This window comes from Aptenodytes forsteri, unplaced genomic scaffold (assembly GCF_000699145.1).
Source record: "Aptenodytes forsteri isolate BGI_AS27 unplaced genomic scaffold, ASM69914v1 Scaffold534, whole genome shotgun sequence".
Lineage (NCBI taxonomy): Eukaryota > Metazoa > Chordata > Aves > Sphenisciformes > Spheniscidae > Aptenodytes > Aptenodytes forsteri.
In genome coordinates, this window is record NW_008795712.1 from 217,890 (window position 1) to 238,972 (window position 21,083).

Genomic DNA, 21,083 nt, shown 5'->3' on the forward strand with positions numbered 1-21,083 from the left:
CAACCCCAACCCCCCCCCGTGAAATTACCAGCTGAATGATTTAGGATTTTAAGTTTATCTTTGGGGCCTGTGATATAACATAATAACCCTCATATAATAACCTTCTCCATACAAGATGGTCCCGTCAGGTCCAACTCTGACCTTCCCCCTGAGATATGATTATTTCTGATTTACTGATACCAACAGAAACGTGGAGCGCCTTCCTTATTCCTCCCTATTTTTCAGAGGACAGGAGGATTCAAATATCTTGAAAACCATCCATCCACATTACCTTACTCACCTCCAAATGAGGACGGGGGCTCAATTTAATCCACACTTAGAAGCAACTCAGTATTTTAATGCTGATATTAAGAAGCTATCCAGAACAGCTTCGACTTAACCAAGTCCAAGCTCCATCAAGCTTGGTTAAGACTCACTTTCCAAACCATTTGCTGAAGCAAAGGACTAAGATCAGTTTATCTGCAACTTAGGCCAGGGACACGGTTGGGCTTAGAGCATCCCAACTACGTCCCCGTTGCCTTCCTCCTCTGTATTTCACTTTCTTGGTGCACTGCTTTGCTTTGGGCAGTAGTGGGAGCCTGGCAGCATCAGCAACGACATTTTAGCACCTACCTCCAGAAGAAGAGGTCCCAGAGACTCCTTCTCAATCACCCCCTGGCTGCTGGACGAGATGTCGGACTTCTGGACTTCATCATCAGCCGCTTTCTCTGTAGCAAAGGAAAAGGGACGTTTCAGCCAAAAGAACCATCATTTTACTACTGAATTATTACCAGTAATAAACAAAATATTGACCGCTTGTCATACAGGCAATGAATGATGTGCTCCAAAAGACTCCAGCATTTTCATTTCATCCCTCAGTCCCGTGAAGATAAAAAGTCATTTCTAATTAATTATTAATTATTATAAAATAAAGGCACTAATTCAATCACAACCTACTGCTAGCAGGAAGGAAAAACCCGCCTTAAGCAGAAGCCTGCAGAAAGAGGCATCCAAAACCAACATTTTGAAAAGGAAACGCTATATCCAGTTTAGCGCAAGCTACAGTATTTGATCTGGAACTTTTCGGACAACACTTTAAGAAATAACTGCCGAGAGGAATTCACGGAGAACGGGCTGTGCCAAAGAAATCCTGCTGGAGAAAAAAAAGCAGCTCCTACCACTGATGTGCAGGGAGCATCCTGGATGCCAGTCAGCCGGGAGCCAGAGGGGCTGGGGACGGGAGGAGAGCATCCGACACGGAGCGGGCGATGCTGCTGGAGGAGCCCAGCTCCAGCCCTGCCAGAAACTCTCACGCTGTATTGCTGAATAATCCCTTTGGGAAAAAAACGTCCCAAAAAACCCGGAGGGAAGGCCCTGTTATTTATCTCGCACGCCCCCGAAAGGTGCTAGCCACGTCGCGCAGCTACTCCGAGGAATTCAGGAGAAATCCAGCAGCGAAAGGCGGGTGGCAAGTGGGATGTGATAAAGCCAGCAATCACAGGCTGGATCATCGGAGCCACGATGCTGCTGGTGTTTCAGGGCTGTTTTGGTTTGCTCCTCCATATCCATGACCGTTTTCCCCTGGGAAAGCTGGGAGAGTCCCTTAGCCTTAGATGCTATCTGCGAAGGATGGGAAGAGCAGCATCCCCGTCTCCACAGGATGCAGTTGAAAATAAATCCTCATGGCCGGGAGCGACTCAGGAGGCTGGCAGTGCAAGCCCCAGCCGGGCACGTCTGCGGCTATAGATGTATTAGCAAAAAGGACAATAATTACTGTTCAATCGCACGGTTTAGGCGGAATAAGAGCAGAAAGAAGCAAGTGGGAACTAAATCTTGACGGAGAGGATACCTGCTTCGTTGATCGGGCATCACTTAGCAAGGGGGAAGCAGGGACGTCTCAGACTGCAGATGCTTTTTGCCTCAGTGATGTTTTGCTCTGAAATGCGAAAACGCAAGCTCCTGGGGACAGCCGGAGGGGCAGGGTGTTACCCACAGCACGTCGGTGCCCGTTGGCACTGGCAAAGGAAATTATCAGTCGTGCAGGATGCAAAACAGCACAGGAGTCCTGAAGCATCCTCAGTCCAGGCTCACACAGGCAACTTCGATGCAGGTTTTGATTAAAAATGAAAAAGCCTCTCTGTGGCTAGCCAAAAAATGACTTGAAACTTGGTCCTCTATTAATTTTACACCATTTACAAGGTTTTCCCAGGTACCAGAACTACAAATTCAGCCTAGTAGCTGAAAATTAAGCCGTGCTCTTTCTGTATAACTGTTAATAGTTAGTATAAAGAAAGATGCTGTGGCCGGGATGCAGCTGGTGATTCGTGGACAACGTGCACGGTCCAGGGGGATGCAGCCCCATCCTCGCAGGCTGCGCTTCCCCGCAGGGCAGGAGTAACATCCTGGGGTTTGCCGGGAAGCCAAAGGGATGCTCAGAAAAATCCCGAGGACCAAACACGTGTGCGGTGCTGGGAGCTGGAGGAAGAAAATTGCCCGAACTGGTTTTAAGAGGGATGGCAGCAAGTTGTGAACTTGATTGCACAGCAGGACAAGGGAAAAGGCTCCTCAACCCACAGTGCCTTCTGTAGGACCTGGAAAGCCTCATGTGCATCAGCAAATACACGTTTATCAATCAAATGTGTATGTGCATCAACACACCAGGCTGATGAAAGAGCTCTGCCCAGCCTGTGTCAGTCCATTCCCAGAGGGCAAGAGATGTTTTCTTGGGATAAATATCCGTCCAGCGCAGCGGCGTGCATGCTGAAGGTGCAAGCCAAGAGGTTTCTAGGACTGCTGGAGGTTTCTAGGACTGCTGGAGGTTTATTGCTCATCTCTCTTGACACTGGTCTTCATTTCTGATCACCCCAGCACTAAGGGAGCCGGTCCCCCGACTTGTCTGTAAGCGAATGCTAAATTGCATTTGCTGTTTTGCAGCACATCGGATGCAAGGTTTATTACTCAGCATCAAATCACGTTGGCAAAACGTACAGATGTGTCACTTGAAACTCTTCACCCCTGTGTCCTGCCAGGACTTTATCCGTCTTCAAGCTCACTTTGGGTGTTTCTCTTTCCTGACTTTGTCCTTCATCCCGTGCATCGCTCCTAAAGCAGCTCCGAGAGGAGCGAGCTTGGAAGAGCGTTTGCTCAACGCTTGCTGTTGCAGACGTGGCCGCCAGCTTCCCCCACCGATTTATCGGGTAATCTCTGCCTCTGCTTTCCCTCTCACCCAGCGGCTCTTTTCTCTTTAGAAAATAAATCAACTGAAAAAGGTCGTGTCTTCGTCTCTGCTGGCACAGCCCCGAAAACAACAGGCAACACGGGCCCCGTTTCGAGCACACACGCACAGGTTTTGGATGCTCAAGCAACGGTCTGACTTCAACCCTAAAATACCTGACCCCTGCATCCTGCTACGGACCCCCTTGGGCAGCTCACCTCATCCCCATGGGCCTCAGTTTCCCCTGTTTCAAGCAGAAACCAGAGTTCATCCCACCCGAACCGCCTCCGAGAAGCGATGCCTGCCCCCCACCCAGCACTGCTGCATGGCTGAATCATGAAGGAGCAGCACCCTCCCAAGGAAGACACCCAAATCCCTTCCAGGGATGGAAGAGCTTCCCATGCACCCAAACCCGCGGGAGCTGGTGGGTACCACAGCATGAGAAACGGCTTTTTTTCCCTGCTCTTAATAAATTGATGCACTTAGAGGCAATGCACTGGCTTTCAGCCCTAATCCTTTAATTGGGCTGCAGGATCCTCCTCCTGCTTTAGCAAAATAGTTTCATCTGCCAGCTCCAAGCCCGTTATTCAGGAGGATTAACCGGCAGAACGATGCACCATCACCGTCTCCCTCGTGCGCGAGTCCTTCTCCTTCCTGCCTTTGCAGCACCGGGATCCGGGAGCAGACGGATCCCTCAAAGCTCCTGCTCACCTTCTCCGGGGCGGCACATCCCAGTGACGCACGACTCCTTCAAAGTGTCAGCGCATCCCGGCTAAGCGCTTCAGTTAATGTGCTTAAACGCAGGTCTTTAGCTTTTCCATCCCGAGCACCCGAGGAATACATTACAAGCAAACCGCTGGTTTGCACCTTAACCCATTAATCTCAATTTTCTTTTTTCCCAGCATTAATTGCAGCGGTGGCTCTGCTATGCCGGTGACAGGCTGATGCTCTCGGGGAGCATCGGTCACGGGCCAGGCATCCCCCGTGCTCGACACAGCCAAACACAGAGCAAACTCCCGGTTCCCCAAGCTCATAATCTCATTATAAAGCCGGACAGACAGATCCACATGAAAATAAACCAACGGGAGCAACATGAGCCCCAGCGCTGCTGCCGTTTGAGGCTGTCGGGATCCAGCTGCGTGGGCTTTGGCAGCCTCAGGCATCGTAAATCCCCATCGCACAATAAAAACCCGGCACGCCAACGGCCCCAATTGGAACCTAATTGCTGCAAACGTGATTAAAGCAGGTTTTTTTTCTTGCAGCACAGAGAGGAGCTATTTTAAACGCATTCCTCAAATTACGCCCCGATTTTTTGACATCCAGGGAGATGTCTGGGTGCCTCTGGAGTCTATAGGAGCCGCAGGGTCCTCGGCACTCCAAAAGTATCAGGTCAGTGGACTTGAACCGTGCGATAAATGTGTTATAACCAGGTCACCCAACACCATCGATACTGCAGCAGGTGCAGGACCTGATGCCCACTGCGATGCCAGGGAACACCACGGTCACTTTGAAAACAATCTTGTCCCATGCTAACCCCGTGCAGCCAAGCTTGGCACGGGCAGAGGTGACATTTCCAGCTCAGCCTCGCTATTTTGCAGCCACGCGAGCCTCCTGGCTAGAAGCCGCTGATTCTTTGCAGCACTAGAAGGGACAGGGAAGGCACAAGGCTGGTGAGGGATGGAGGATGCTGCTAAAGCACGCCAGGACTGGAAGAGGAATGATATGCTCGGATGCCCTGATGCTGGAAGCGATGGCCAGCAGCACAAGGCAATGGGAACAGATTTTGCATCACCGAGAGCTGCTCTCCCCGTCCCCCAGCCCGGTGGTACCCAGCCGTGTCCGGGGCTGCCGGCCAGGCTGCTCTCGGCGTGCAGCTCCTCCCGGGCTCGGCACGGTGGAAGGAAGGCATGGAGCAATGCTGGGGGGGGAAAAAAGGGGGTGGGAGGTGAGCAGAGTGAAAAGCAACACCCCTGGCAAGGCGAGGGCTGATGGCGGAGTGGCAAGCTGCTGAAACAGTGGGGTGCAGCCCAGGCCAGGGGGACGCCGACAAGTTTAGGCGTGCGGATGGGCAGCCGACCCATTCAGAGCATCTTCCCCTCTGATTTTAGACGACATCAATGCACAAAGTCCTTTTTTTTTGTTAATAAAAGCCCAAAGCCAAGAGCACACACGAGAAAGGCAAACGGTTCATCTGGGGTGTTATTTCTGCTCCTCCAAAAGAGACAGTGCAATATGTACCCCCCTAAAAACTGGCTCAGACCCTCTGCCTCAAAACCACATTGCATGGAGCAAAGCTGAAGGACATGGCTTTGGCAAGCAGGTGCTGCCAGCCCCCTGCCCATACAGGTGTAGGGTCACTAGTGTTTTCCCCTTTCTTTGTCTCTTTTCCCTCTTTGCATTATTATTTTTTATTTCCCCAACCTCCCTAATTCACCTTAGTTGCCTCCATCCCTTTGGCAGGTCTCCCGCTCTTTCTCTACCACCATTTTTGGTGGCACGGGGCACAGCAAAACCATCCCCAGGATCCTGCACTCACCTCCCTCCACTTCCAGACCTCTGTACCTGAAACCCCGTACCCGGAGAAAATCAGGCATCCAAAGTAGGGAGAAAACCAGGCATCCAAGGTAGGGAGAAAATCAGGCATCCAAGGTAGGGAAAAGTCAAGTGTTGGAGAGGAGCTGTGACCTCCTCCAGCAGCCATGGCTAGAGACCTTCCCCAGAGCAACGCTGAGGCCACGTGGGGTGGGAGCCACGACATGATGGGAAAAGTCCCCAAAAAGGCCTTAACTCATCGAGTTTTACCCAAAACATGTCATGTTTTACCCAAAACACAACAAACCCCTGTGGCCAGGAGAGCACCTGCACTCCAAGGGGCTGGAGAAGCAAGGATGTGTCAATAGACTGATGGCAGGACCGCAGGGAAGGGGGGTCGGTGGCTTAGGGGACACCTCCCAGGGCCACTCTAAAGCAGAGGGTGGGAGGGGAAGGAAAATGGGGGTGAAGGGGATGGAGGTGGAGGGAGAAAGATGTCCAGCATTGATGTCCATCTGCTGCATCTCAGGAAGTCAGCCCCAGCCCCGCAGGCTCCATCACATGGTGCTCCATCCATAGCACCCAGGGCAAGCATTCCTGTTTCTCCATCCCTTAAATCTGTACTTTTAAATTAAAATAATACAAGCTGTCTGATTCTGCTCTTCATTTAAAATTTTGCAGCTGAAATGTTTTTTCCTCCCCCCCCCCCCCCCCAAACCGGCAGACCCAGCGCCAGGCCGGGGGGTTCTGTCCTGCCGGCAGCCGCTCCGAAATTTTTCTCCCCCCCCCCCCCCCCGAAAGGGCAAACGAATATCTGAAAAATAATATATTGCACGTGGGTCTTCTAAACCAGGACATAAAAAACTCAGGATTTTGTTGAGAAACATCATGAACACAGAAAATCAGAACAATTGTTTCCACTTGCCCAGCGCAAAACTTTGTACTATATTGCATTTTGCCTTGAGTTGCGAGAAGCTCACTGTCGCTCCCCAAGGAAAGGAGAGGCCTCCATGGTTGTGGGCATGATGGCCGGGACCCAAGTGCTGCCCCGCGCTCTCCAAGGGCTCTTTTTCAACCCAAGATTTCTATGGCCAACGTTCATTTTTCATTTCTTATGGTAGAAGCCCATAAAGTCTTCAGGTTTTGACTTTTCTATTAAAAATTCAACACCTCGAAGGCAAAAAGTCCAACCCAGGAGGACTTGCAGCCTTTCCCAGAGCGTGTTGGGTATCCTGGTGGGTACCAAGGATGACAGAGCAGGGCAAGATGGAGAAGTTGATGTGATGCCTGGAAAACACAATGGAGCACCAGGCATGATGGCTCCCCATCCCTCTCCCATACAGCACAGCTCCGCAGCCTCCCCGAGGGCCGTGCTGGCTGAACCCCCCAGATCTCAGCCAGGATCTGCTCTATCTGCTTTTTAAAAGATGAGCGAGGCAAAAAAATCCACATCTGTAATTTCCCAAATGAGAAGCTTTGATTTTTAGTTAATTAAAATCAGATGGAACAGACTCGGTGCACCCATGGATCGAGAGCGTGACAGAAAGCCGTGCCATTAATTAGTGCCTACTACGAGGTTCATCAGTCCAGTAAACCCAACAGGAAAAAAAAAACTGCCCTAAAAATAAACTCCTTGGCAGAAGGTGTGCACTGAATGCACTGTCCAGCAGGGCAGGAAAAAATTGGTTTAAAAAAGCCACAAGAGGAGAAAAAGACAACGGCACTGATACAGGAAAGTAGCAGGTAAGGGGATCTGGACCATAGAAATGGGAATGCTTTTGTGTTTTTTAAATGGTAGCCAAAGAGGAAGACATGTCTAGGGCTATCTGTCAGGTTAGGGACATGTTGGGGGAAAGCCTCTGAGCATCACTAGCTGCTGCTGCTGGTGGTGGCCTGGCCCGAGGTCCTGAGCTCACCTTCAGCCTCCTCTTGAGTCCAAGCAAACCCAAGCGCTCTCCTCCCCATCCCCAGGGATCAACAAGTAGAGGAAAACCCAACCTCAACTGAGGGATGAAGCCAACTTCCAAGGAAGACCATCCTCCGTAGCCTGCAGGGCACACGCTCGGACCACAGCAACGATGGCTTCTTTGGAAGTACTCTAAACCAAAATTCAGGCTGTGGAAGCTGAGATTTGCCCAACTCCCACCTATTTAACGTCAGCATATTCACACGGAGGCAGATGCAGAAAACCCAGCCCAGAGTCCTCCCTTCTTCACTTCCACAAATACCAGATTCCTCTAAAACACTGTATGGAAATCAGCAGCTCTTAGGTTGTATAACTTTTTATTCTAGTAGGAGGAAGGAAATTATCTGATCTATGAATTTAAAAAACTGTGGAAAAATACAATCTGTGAGATCCAGAGCTTGAAAATACCAGTGCAAGAAATAGAAGAGCAGATCTTGGCTTTCAGAAATCCACACGGCTCCTTCAGAGCCCTGCGCTCGGCTGCTTTACACCATCCGTCACCATGGTCTATCGGTGACAAGCCCCAGGGTGCTCCCCAACCGTGTGCCGCAACACCAGGCTGGAGCGCTGAGACACCGGTGTGAGATCCATCTCACGGAGCATGGGACATCTGTGATGGAGATGTTTCCACCTGAGCTACTTGCCTCATGCTTCCCTTACAGCCAGAGCAGAGAAAAAGGCATTTTTAGAGGAGATTCGCCTGATCCATTTTAAATTCTTATTCTAAGATACAGTCTCATTTTGGGTTTTTGTTTGGGGGGGTTGTTATCCCCTAGCCTTCCTCCACAAACCAGCAGTTAACCAGGTTTTGCTCTCTCTCTTCTCTCTTTTTTGGCGAGAGCTGAAATCCTGACTTCACCACCTCACTCCAACATTGGCCCTGGGAAAAATAACCCATGCACCTCCAGAGCTGGCAACACAGCGCTCGCTTCAGTCCCGAGTATTCCTGTGCCGTTCCCAGAGAACATCCTCATCGACACAGCCCCAAGTGGTTCTTCAGACACATCTTGAACCCTTATTCTTCCATCAATGCACATGCAAAGGCACATGTCGGGAGGACCCATCTCACCAGGCACACAGCCAAGGGAGGAAACTAAGCCCTTGGGGTGTACAAAATGGGCTCTAGTGCCCACACGGATGGTGAGGATTGAGGACTGAAGCTGGTGGCCACTCCAGTTGCATCACTAGAGCCAACAGTGGAGACAGATCGGTGGAGGGCAGGACAGTGGGACATCCTGCCGCTCTCCCATGTCTCACCTGAGCTTCTTCCTTCGTGGCCTGGCTGGAAAAGCAGTCAAAAAAAGCAGTCAAGCATTGCTGCTGTACCGGCAATGATGATGGCTCCATCTAATGCTCCCGCAGCTATTTGCCACGCTGCCTGCAGCCCGAGAGCCTGCCCTTACCAACCCACCGTGGCACTGGGAAGGCTCACTAAAGTCCACGGACTAGTCCCAGCAGTTAAGCACCTCTCCAGCCACTATATAAAACATCAAATCCTAAAAGGAGTAAACCATGTAGACTTATTCATCCACCAGCATAGATTTGCAGGTGGGACACTGGATTTATATCGAGGTTAGTGATTTCAAGGTAGCTCTTAAACCGTATGAGCGAAAGATACAACAGGCCAGCATCTATATTAACACAGCAGCTTGACTTACCCTTCCACTTGCCCGAAAAACCCTTCAACACTGATATTTCAAAACCAGGACAACATCCCATGATGCTTCAGTGCAAGTTGCCACACAGAGCAGACGGCAGTTCCCGTCAGCAGGAGGGCTATAGCCACCTCCACCACCTCTACAACCAACCCTGGGAAACGGACACTCCTGGTGGGCAACAAGCCGGCTCTGTACCTGGTCTTCAGCCTGGTGATCACAAGCTCAAGCAACATTAACCTTCCACGTGGCTATGGGCTGCTCCCCAGTTTTGGCTGCTTCTCCAATCAGTATTTGCCCTCTTTTCCCATGTAGAGGATAAGGATTTTGAGGGCAGGAATTTTGTTGGGTTTTTTTTTAACTTTTTTTCTTGTTTTTTAAACATGTATCTACCCAGCAACAGGCACAACCGAGTTCCTCAGGACTGTATAATGCAAATAAACCAACAGTCCTGTTTTAACCCATTTGACCTTTACTATAAATTGCAAAGAACATATTCCAGTGTCGCCCTCATCCTAACCAACCGCTACGCACTCAACTGAATGGCAACCTGTGACATCCTTCCAGGTGAGGACCTCAGGGAGGACGGACAAGACACGTGCTTCCCTTTAACGAGCCTAAGACACTACTCCCCATTAACACTCCCATCTTGCAGCCGAAGAAACCTGATGCACAACGACACACGCTTCTGCAGCTCTTGCTGGCGTGGATTAAGAAGTTCATTGACATCTTCTGAGCTGAGATGCCATGCCACATGAATGCTCGCAACCCAAAAGCCACCAGGGTTAGCTTCAACTGATGCTGCTTTCACACACCATGGTTCACCAACTGGTGGCTCTCTCTTGAAGGACTCCAGATGGACCTGCAAGAGCATATCTGTCCATGCCCCAAGGCAAAGAGCATCGTGCACCATCAGTGTACGACAGCACCAGGAGTACAGATCAAGATCCAAGACACCGGTCCTTGCTCTGACCAGCAAACATCACTTTGGCAAAGTTTATATGGAAAACTCTATTTTTCTGCTTCTGATAAAATCCTTGTGTAATGGCGAAGAGTGCAGAGCAAAGCGCGCTGCCACTAAAACAGAAGGAAAGGGGTATTTCTTTCTGTCTTCACACCTTTTAGAGTTAAACATTAATGGTGTCAAGATGTCTTAAGTAAAAAAGACTGGTTATCTGAACAATGTCAGGAAAAATTATACGGTGCTGAGTGAATGCAAAATTAATGAGCGCTGAATGCTGACAGGAGAGAACAGGCATAAGGAGCCGAGACTTTTTTATAGTCGACGCTGCGATCAAGCAGGTAGAACATCTCCATCTTCCTGGGGGAAGGAATAAAGGGAGAAAAAAACTTTTATCTCAAATCTGAAGAATTTAATTCGTTCAAAAACTGTGTCAACTCTGCACGGCCAAATCTGCAGAGATGAGAAAGGGCTACATGTAGCTCCCCCCTACAACTTTAATCCAGCCCTGGCATAGCCTTCATTCTTCTCCTGCAGGCATAAAATACATCGCAACACGGTTTTAATGACCTGACTTAATTAATTTTGCAAAGAATTAGACCGACTGTCTTTCCTCAGGATGCAGCATCTTGAAGCCCTGGTACGCTGCATGCTAAAGTCCGTGAGAAGTTACTATTAAAAATTCACTCGTGTCAACCGTTAAACCAGCTTTATGCTCAAGTTGCACAGGCACGTCAAATATGTGAACTGCACCGGCAAGGGGACGCCTGCCAAAGCGTGCAGACAATGCAAAGCGCGAGCACGGCGAGGGGGGAGCTGACGCTTCCCATGCACAGAGCAGCACTCCCCACCCCAGCCCTGCTCCTCCAAACCCGACTTTCTCGCGCCTCCCATCTGTCTCTCCTCGGCTGCAAAGGGAGAGCTGTCAATCTGCAGCTATTGAGGGGATCGACTTGTTTTTTCTGCTACGCCAAAGGGATCTGTCGGAGGTAAAGGCAGACTTCGTGGTGCAGTGTAAATGAACCGAGGGGTGGCTGTAACACGTGCATGTGAGTGTGGTCAGTACGTGCAAGTGCAGCTCCGGGCCATGAGATGCCCCTGGTGGGACAGGGATGGGTAGGAGCAAGCCACGTGGTATGGGAAGCTACCTAGAGAAGATGGAGCTTCCTGGTATGGGAAGCCACCCAGAGAAGAAGGAGCTGCGTGGTATTGGAAGCCACCCAGAGAAGATGGAGCCGTGTGCTATGGGAAGCCACCCAGAGAAGACGGAGCCACACAGTATGGGAAGCTACCTAGAGAAGATGGAGCCATGTGGTATGGGAAGCCACCCAGAGGAGAAGGACCCACATGGTATAGGAAGCCACCAGAGAAGATGGAGTGTCCTGGTATGGGAATCCACCCGGAGAAGACAGACGAAGCCATGCAGGTGAAGACTGCTTTCTTGTCGATCTGTGCAGAGCCTGCTCAGGAGGACCTCACCTCCACAATGAACTTTAGCTCTTCCAGTGCAATCATTACCTGCAGAACTGCGGGTGCAGTGCCAGATGCTGGATGTTCACAGTGGGTGCACGAAGGCACAGTTCTCGGGTGCTCCCTATCCCAAAGCAGGCGAGCGCCTGGGAGAGTAAGGAACAAGGCTGAATATCCGCCCTTCGTTTCCCACCAGGAAATACCAGAGACTCATGCGATGGGGTTCTGCACCTAGGGCCAAGGTGCAGCTACCTGCAACTACTTTTTTAAGGACCGTATCCACTATTTCAAAAATTTGGGATGGTCCAAACTATCCCCTGCTCCCATAAGAAACCTTCCACGCACGTAATTCACTGTCTCAGAGCAGCAGCTGCACCAAACCTGGGGCAAAGATCAGCCTGGGGAACCTGATCCACCACTCCAGCGTTCATCAACCCCGCTCATCGTGATATGGACTTAATGATTTAAAGGGTAGTTAGCCGAGACTGGCGGTTTAATTAATTAATGAAAACCTGTCTTGGAAGGCGGACTTCCTAAATAGCAAGGGCAGAAGGAACGGTGAGAAATATCATTTAAAACCATCCAAATGGTGTCGTTGGCTCTCTACCCAAGGCTCTGGTGAGGCTTTAAGTGCCACCAAACACCCCATGATGAAATCGTGGGGCTCGGGGGAAGCAGAAGCAGCCAGATGAGGAGCTCGGCAGCTGGGCACCGCTCCTGCATCTCTCATGCTCGTGTCCCAGCAAGTTTGTTAGCTTTGCCCAACCATACCGCTCGGCATAATAAAAGCTATTATCGCCTTGTACAAATCTCCCTTTATTTCCTCTGCTCACAGGAGCATTAGGAGGATTAAGGTCTATAAAAGTTTGTTCAGGGGAAAATCTGAAATGAAAACAGAAGGACTTGCACGGCTGGCTCCAAGTTTGTTTTTTTTTTTCCCATAAGAAAGAGGTTTATTGTGTTACTTCTTGCTTTTTAGGCATGGCAATGCTTGCACCGCCGGGCACTCTGATGGGTCAATAATCAAGACGGGCACTTGCAGAGGTGTGCTGGGGTGAGCTTCCCTCTGAACCCCCTCTTGCACAGGACACTTGATGACTAGCTCAGATGAGATGCCTCCATCGCGGCTGCTAGAAGAGAAGTGGGATGGACCCCTGTCATCCTCCTCCTGCAGCCAAAGGGATGCCAGCTCATGGGATGGATGAACCTCTTTCTGATCATCAACCAAATGAACAGGGGTCCAGAGCAGAGGGAGGACAAGCTCAGAGGAGGCAAAATCCTGCTCGGGTGCCATCCCAGGGGAAGAACCACCTTAAAATAGGTTTTGTCCATCTCTATGAAGGGTAAGGAGGGCCAGGAAAAGAGCTTTAAAGAAAGGGGATTTTTTTCCTCCTCCTTTCCTGCCTCTCTTAAAAATGAGACTGAATCAAGGAGAATAAAAAAAGAGGGGAAAAAAAAAAGCTAATCCGGCACAGCAGAAGGCAAGAGGAGGAGTGATTTCTACAGGTGGTTTATGACTCTCCGCATGATCCACACGCCTGTTACATCCTATCAGATCCTCTTCTTACAGCAAGGTGCTAAAGGATTTATTAGTTCTTGACAGTGTGAGATGTTTAAAAGCTTGAGGATGTAATAACCAAATGTTCACTTGTTAAAATAAAGGCACCGTTTGGAGAGGTCTGTGCAATTCTTAGCAGCCTCCCCTTCCCCTTGGTCTATATTTAAGCTGCCAGCTAGATTAAAACTGTCAGAGCAGGGATGAGAATTTTATTGACATGCTTTGTAGGTGGTATGGCTCCATAAAATAAACATATACAGAGGATGCTCCCTGGTGTTGCTGCACAGGCAGATTTTTATAGTACTGACCTGGGGGAGTTTGTATCTGAAATCAATCCCTGATATAAAATAGATTCCAGAGGATACGGAGAGACAGACTTCACAAATGTCTGCGGAGAGCGTGGGCAGGGGTGCAATCCGTTTAACATTTCACATTGAAACCAAACTGCGGAGAAGGGGAGGGCGTGAAATTCCCCGGACCCGCTCCAAAAGACTTGTGCGTGAGGTGCACTTAATTACTCTGATAACAGAGAGGTTTTAATCCTGGGAAGGGCGCAGGCCAGAGCGTGGGGCAGGGGACCCATGCGGATGCTCAGGAAGCTGCACGAGGACTCTCGCCCCGGCTCTGCACTGGCAGAAGTTGTTGCCACAGACGGGGATCCGTCTCTCCAGGCATTTTTCAAAATCAAAACGTTCAGATTTATGGAGTTGAAGGCCAGTAGAGATCACTAGATTGGCCAGTCTGACTTCTTGAATATCACAGAGCCATCAGAGTTCACTGAATTCCACCACCACGAGCCCTGAACTTCTGTTTGGCCAAAAACTGACGCAACCCACCGCTTCCCTTGGCAGCTGGTTCCCAAAGCAATCACCCTCCCAGTTGTAACTCTGGGCCCTCGTCCTAATTTGTTTCTGTCTGGCTTCGGCTTTGAGTCATTCTCTGTTATGCTGGATTTAAAAACCTCTTTAGTAGCCAGCATTTTCCATTCTTGTTAGTGTTTATAGTGTCATCACCATGTCCCCACTCCTTCCCCCCCCCCCCCCCCCCCCCGCATACACTCAACAGAGCTCTTCAACCTTCCAAGCTGCAAGACATTTTCTCCAGCCCCTGGCTCATTTCCGTGGCTCTCCTCTCTGCCTTCTCTGGATTTTGCAATCTCCTCCCAGCGTGGATACCATGCCTGAGCTCCAGTTTTGTCCCACCAACTCCATGCACGCGTAACATCACCCAATAGAAGCCCACCTTGCTTTTCATCACATCCCAAGTTCACATTGACTGCCTTCGCCTCCAGGATCTCCAGATCTTCTTGAAAAGTATCATTTCCCAGGATAGCATCCACCCAGCACTCCTGTATGCCCATCCTGTATTGGTTTAGCAATGATTTTGTATGTCCTTCCACATCCATGAAGATGTTGAATAGCACCAAGATCTAGCAGAGACTCCCAAGAAGCTCCGTGAAACTCAATTTTGAGAATAAAGGTGTTTCATCAGGATGAGGAGAGGTCACCAGTGGTGTTCCTCTGGCACCCGAGGTAAGGCAGTCATGCAGGGAGAAAATACACACCAACTTGAGGGTGGGTTGACCCGTTCACGTGAAAGAGGACCAAATGGTAAAAAAAATACCCAATCGCTCTGCTAAACTGTGCTAATTTCTCCCACTGTCTACTACTTGAAGGTCACGCACTCATCAACCAAGAACCTGAGCTTTGGCTAAAAGTTGGGGATGGCTTAATGGAGGTGACAAGAGGAGACAACAACCGTTACCTCCAGCATACCAGGGGTGGTACCAGCAACAACCTAACGATACCGGTAAGATCTGGTAAGAAAAATCATGACAGTCTGGGCCAATTCACTCAAGAAAAATGAAGTTCAGTTGGAAGAAGTACAGAAAAGAGCTGTTGGGTTGTTTAAAGAAAATGCATAACTATCTGACACCAAGATCCCGGGAGAGCTTTGTTTGTTGGACAAGTCAAGTGAAGGTAGAGAACAAGAGCAACAACTTCATGAAAATACATTAGGGAAGGGGGGTAATTACCAAACAGAAGGAAGAATAAACCAAATTAAAGGGCAACGCTGGCACAGAAATGATCCGAAACTCATTTCCACCAAAAACGAGCAGGTGGTTTCATCCTCTTCAGGCTCTCAGAAGGATTCCTGGAAGGATGAAGTTAAACAGTTAAAAGGACTGGATCTGTTTGTACTCTGTTTACCTTGGATCAGCCTCACACTTGAGGGCTTTCAGTGGGCACCTACCAAAGCCAAGGAGGAATTCTCCCTCCCCGCTGATGTCTGATCTGGCCTCCAGGGTTTGGTTGTTTTTCTTTCTCTGTAGCCCTCTAACATACAGTGAAAAATTGGCCACTGAGATAGGATGAAAGCGGTGCGCATCCCTCCCTCTAGTAGCACGAGCTGCTCCATCAGAGTTAATCCAACCACCAGGTTTGGGATGAAGAAAGAGCTTTCCTCCCCAGCACCTGCAAACACCCAGCGCCAGCGCCGCTGGCTGAGAAGGTCCTTCCTGACCACAGGGACGAAGGCAGAAGAACCCAGAGTCTGCAAAACACCGCCCTAAGGCAAAAGCAAAGCTCCCCTTTTCTGACCTCCCTTGAAGCAAACAAAATCAGGATAACTCCAATAAAGTCAATGCATTTAAAGAGGAGACTACAGCACCAGGCTGACAGTTGTAGCCTGAAGATATTCCAATCTAATTTTAGATTTGACACAAACCTTAATGTGGTTTTAATTAATTAATTAAAAAAATCCTTTAATTAATGTAAACCCCTTAAAGCGGTTTTCATTTACTCCATTTCCCAGAGACATTTCCACTTACATTGCTCCTCAGACGCCACCCTGCTGCTTGCTTTTGTTCTTCAGTCAAACCTCAAATGTTAGACCTAAATTTCTGTTTATAATACATCGCTGGCCTTGAAAGCTGGGATACTTTGAGCTCAGGCTATTTCTTGAAAATCTTTAATGATTTTCCAAGTAATGGGGTTTCCATCTCTTCTCTGACTATGCAAAAACTCTACAACTTGTTCTTCCACTGCATGAAGGTGTCCTCTTTTGGGTCCACTGCAGGACCTCCGTGTTGACTCAGCACATAAAAACTACCAAAAATTACACCTGAATTCTCTGAATCTAATAGTTTAAGTTTATCTCAATTTCTGCATGCAAGGCAGAAAGGCAGCAGTGATGGCGTGCTGTCGCCCTGCCCTCCTGGCAGCAACACTCACCCTGGGCAGCTCTCCAGGCCACCAAGGAAGGAGCTCAGATGTGATCTGGGAATGCAGCAGGACATCCCCGGTGTCCAGAGTCCCTGGGACCTCCCTCCCCCTTGGCTCTCCTGATAGCAACCTGTACTTCGTAGAGTGGCCACTGGCTCCTGTCTTCAACCTGCTCCATCTGCATGGCCAGCCTGGGCACCACACCTAGGTGACCACCACCACACACTGCATCCAGTTTTGGGACCCCAGTGTAAGACAAACTGGAGTGAGTTCAGTGGAGGCCACCAAGATGCTCAGGACTGGAGCACTGATTCCGAGACCAGAGGCCAAGGGAAGGGCTTTGGGGCACCTGACAGGAGCCTGCCCGTGCCTACAAGAAGTTATGGAGGTGATGGAGCCAGGCTCTTCACAGCGATGCATGGGGAGAAGATGAGAAGCAATGGGTGCAAGTGAAGCAAGAGATGTTCAGGTGGGATAGGAGGAAAATCTTGTTCACCACAAGGCCAGCCAAGCGTTGGAGCAGGTTGCCCAGAGCACTTGTGCTTCTCCATCCTTGGGGGCTTCCAAAGCCCAACTGGGTAAAGCCCTCAGCAACCTGGGCTGATCCCAGAGCTGACCCTGCTTTGAGCCCATTTGTCAAACAACAACATTATCAGAAATGGAAATAAGCTTTATGGAAATGAGATGGTTCCAGCCAGACAGAGAGTTTGCCAGCGCCCAAGTGAAATGTTAGACTTCTCCAAGAGGATACTGGATTACAATATGGGGAGAGGGAAGAGCTGAAATGAAAGAGTATTCAAAAATATAAAATGCAAGAAATAATGCAAGCATAAACAAGGCAGAGCACGTTATGCAGAAGGTACTTTCCCTTGGTGGCGTGGAGGCAGCAGCTCCAAGGACCTGAGAAGTTTAATCAGAAACTGGAAATACTGCCTGTGATTCAATGCATGTCAAGAAAGATGCGTTCAAATTGGAGTCGGTGAAAGAAGGATATGCAGACAATTTAGGAGGATCCTAAACAGAAAAAGACAAGCCTAGAGACTTTAACTACATTATCTTGGCAAAACAAAGCCAAGTGAGGGAGAAGGTCCCAAAGGCTCCTTCCACTCCTGCACTGGAGATGTCCAGCTCCTTTGCAGACTCAGTAACATGGACTTCGGCTAGATACTTCCTCAAAGCTAATGAAAGTCCATGTAGAGCTCCGTCCCCAGGGGCTGCGGACGCAAAACCCTGCATGTGGACTGAGGGTAATGTGGGAGCCTGGACCTGGGCAGAAGAAACCAGCTGAAAGCCTTTAATTGCTCTGCACTGGGTTCCTCTGCTTTGGGGTAAAGCTCACCAAGGGGCCTCAGCTCTGCGACTTGCTTCCACACATTGCACGCAATTACTCGCTTTGTGGTTTTATGGGAGTAATTTTGTGACCTTTAATAACGTACCACATCACTCAGCTGCTGGGACAAGAAGGGGCTCTTGACTCAGCGCCCGAGGACAAGGTCTCCTCCTCTCCTCCTCCCAAAACCTCACGCCACTGTCGCAGGCTGTGGGAGAAGCCTCTTCCCAAGCCACCACTTCACCATTTTCTGACCACTGCGAAATACAAAGCCAAGGCTTTTCTGTTCTCTTTTTAAAGCTCACCATGTGTTGGCAATCCCAAACCCAAGAAGAAACTCAGCATTCGTTTTGAAGAGGCTTCCATACGTCCTACTGAGGACCCAGGACCTCTCTGCGCTAGAAGCTGTACATGTATATCACAAAATAAATCCAGGGCCAAATCTAAGCATATGACAAGACAGCAGGGAAACTTAATTAAAGGAAAGCCACTGACAGCCCAATGATCGTATGCAAGAGAGCAGCCAAAATCAATAATTATTTCATATACTTCACTTAATTAACTTGCTGTATTTACCCAAAAGGAAAATTACTTCCCCAAGTAGGTTAACTTCCAAATGGGGGGTGGTCTTAAATTAAGGGTCCTCTTCTTTTTGGGTTGATGTGCCCTAATGACAACGGAGCACAAACTTGCCTGAAGGAGCCCGTCTTACTATGGCCACACTTCAGGAAAAAAACAAATAAAAAGACGTCAGGAGGACACAACTGCTCCATGGTTTTGTTGGACCTGAAAGAGGACACCTCCATGCAGTAGAAGAACAAGTTGTGGAATTTTTGTGTGGTCCGAGAAGAGACAGAAATGCTCTTATCCCTAACTCCCCTGAAAATTATTAAAGTAAAGGCTCAAGAAATAGCCTTCTCCCCCTCCCTGCCCAAAGTAACTCAACTTAAAAACTGAGGGTCATCTTTGCAGGTTAACACAGTAACGTTCGGGAAAGAAAGCTAATTCTTCTCCTAGTGCCCTTTTAAAACACTCTGAAATCAGGTCACTATTCTGTAGCATTATTACAGAGTAAAACTGCATTAATAAAGATCTGAATTTTTTTTTTTCTTTATACATCTGTAAGAATAAATTCAGCAGCTCCACCACCGAAAAGCCAGGCTTCACTGGGGCTGAAGGTGTCATACATGGGGTCGTATGACCCTCCACTGTCATAAGAAGCCTTGCACTGGAAAGGCAAGCAGCGACTCGGGGTCCTTCATGAGATAAGTTAAGCTGTACAAATCCAAGCAAACACGGAATAAATCCTTTATTTTGGCAACTACAAAGTAAATCTGCTGGGGCTTTTGGACCTCGCAGGACCAGAAACTCATGAGCATCGCCCCATGCGTCCTGGCGGGGCCGGGAGCCATGCTGCGGCTGCTCCTGGACCAGGTAGCTGCCGGCTCTGCGCACCGATTCCCGCAGAAGCCAAACATACGGCAGCACAGCAGGAGAGACCGCCAGCAAGCGGCGATGAGCAAATGCAGGAAGGACGGGGGGAAGGAGGTCCCTTGGACGCTGGCTGTGGTAGAGTCACTTGCGATGCCTTAGGAGGTGTTTCAAGGGCAACCCTCTGCGGCTGTTTGAGTTTGTAGGTGGCGTAATGAAAAGCTCAATACTATTTGATTTATTCTATTAAGGTGCCGCATTTATACTCCTGCTCTGGAAGGAAATTAAGCAGCCTATCAGTGGAGAAGGCTTTTGGGAAAAGACTTGGTGGCTTCATCTTAAAAAGGACACTGCCAAGGTTGGGAGCTCTACAAGGGAGATGAGATGACCCCTCCGCCGGCTCCCATCTCTGTCAGATCTCTGCACACTGCTCATCACCCCTTCCATAAACCAAAGGTTATCACCCTCCCAAAACTGGGGCGTTCAATTAAAAAAATCATCCGGGGGAAAAATGGCAATACCTTTCTGGAGCCTGCCTGCCACCGCAGAGCCTGGCATCGCAGCAGCATTGGATGCCGAGGCTCTGCCTCTCCTCGGGGCAGGGGTGACCCCAACCTCCACAGCACTTGCAGGGTAGGCACAAAGTATTACATCATTTTACAGAAAAAGAAAAAAACAAGTGGTGGTCCGTGCATCAATGCGGTTTTTCCAATATCTCTGCTCATTTTTGTACTCTCCTGTATGACCAAGATGCCTTAGTTTTGCATTTGTAACCATGCACTGGCTGCCTTCCCAGCGGCAACTGAGCCTCCTCCCCGTCCTGCAGCCTCCTGACTCCATCACAGCTCCACCACGCTGCCCTGATGGCTTCTTCTAACGGCCTTTACACCACCTCTGCTAACCCTACAAGCCAAAGAGCGACGCATGTTGAGCAGCGAAGCTGTCCAGCTTGCCTCCATCCGTCGGGTTTTGACTGCGGCAGCACTGCTCTGAATTAAAACAACCTTGGGCGAGCTCACCTCCGTGTGATGGATGGACATCAGCTCCGTCTCATGGCATGGCTCTGCAGCAGAGGACCCACCCCAGGACAGGACCTCCGGCATCCGTGTCTTGCTGGGCAAGACACCAGTCTGAAGGCAAAGGGAAGGGAGGTCCGCACAGATGGACCGCTGCCCCGTGAAGCCCAGGCAAGATGCTCAGAGAGTTCTTCTCCTTGCTGACCTCCACACCGCCCAGGAGGCATCGGTGGCCTTTTCTCCTTCCCCGGCGAGCGACAGCGCGCAGGCACGGTTCAGGGCTCCAACACTCAAACCACTCAACTCGAAAAAATCGAAAAAACTTTTGCGGGACGGACAAAGGCTGAAAAATTAACTGTCTGGCCTCTTCCTCTGCTGCGTTTATTGCTGTCTTGGCAGATGAATTTCAGGTTGCTGCCACAGCCGCAAACCGCTTGTTCTGCCAACTGTACATTACTAACATTGGAAAGTGTCCAGACCTAGGAATCTTTTCTAAACGCATTTGCTTCATACTTTAAATAGCAGCCCAGCAGGCAGGGGGATGGGAGGGAGGGCTCAGCCCCTGCGTGCGATCCATCTGCAAGCTTCTGCCGGCTCCTCCACCCCTTTGCGGGTTAAAACCAAGGACAACCTGCGGCGGAGGTGCAAGGAGGGGGGAGAGCCGGTGGGATGCAACCTCCAAACCCTCCAGGGCTGGCAGCGGGGATGATGCCCCCCCCCCAGGTGTCCCCACTCCCCCAGCGCTGC

At 49.7% G+C, this 21,083-nt stretch overlaps 1 protein-coding gene across 1 annotated transcript in view; it reads right to left on the reverse strand.

Annotated features, from left to right (window-relative positions):
* Window positions 1–21,083, reverse strand: part of NCOA1 (nuclear receptor coactivator 1) — a 134,184-nt gene that overhangs the window by 39,476 nt on the left and 73,625 nt on the right. Inside the window, exon 4 of the mRNA XM_009283430.2 lies at window positions 613–707. Within this exon, the coding sequence (XP_009281705.1) occupies window positions 613–707 (95 nt within the window). The remainder of the gene's footprint in view (window positions 1–612; window positions 708–21,083) is intronic.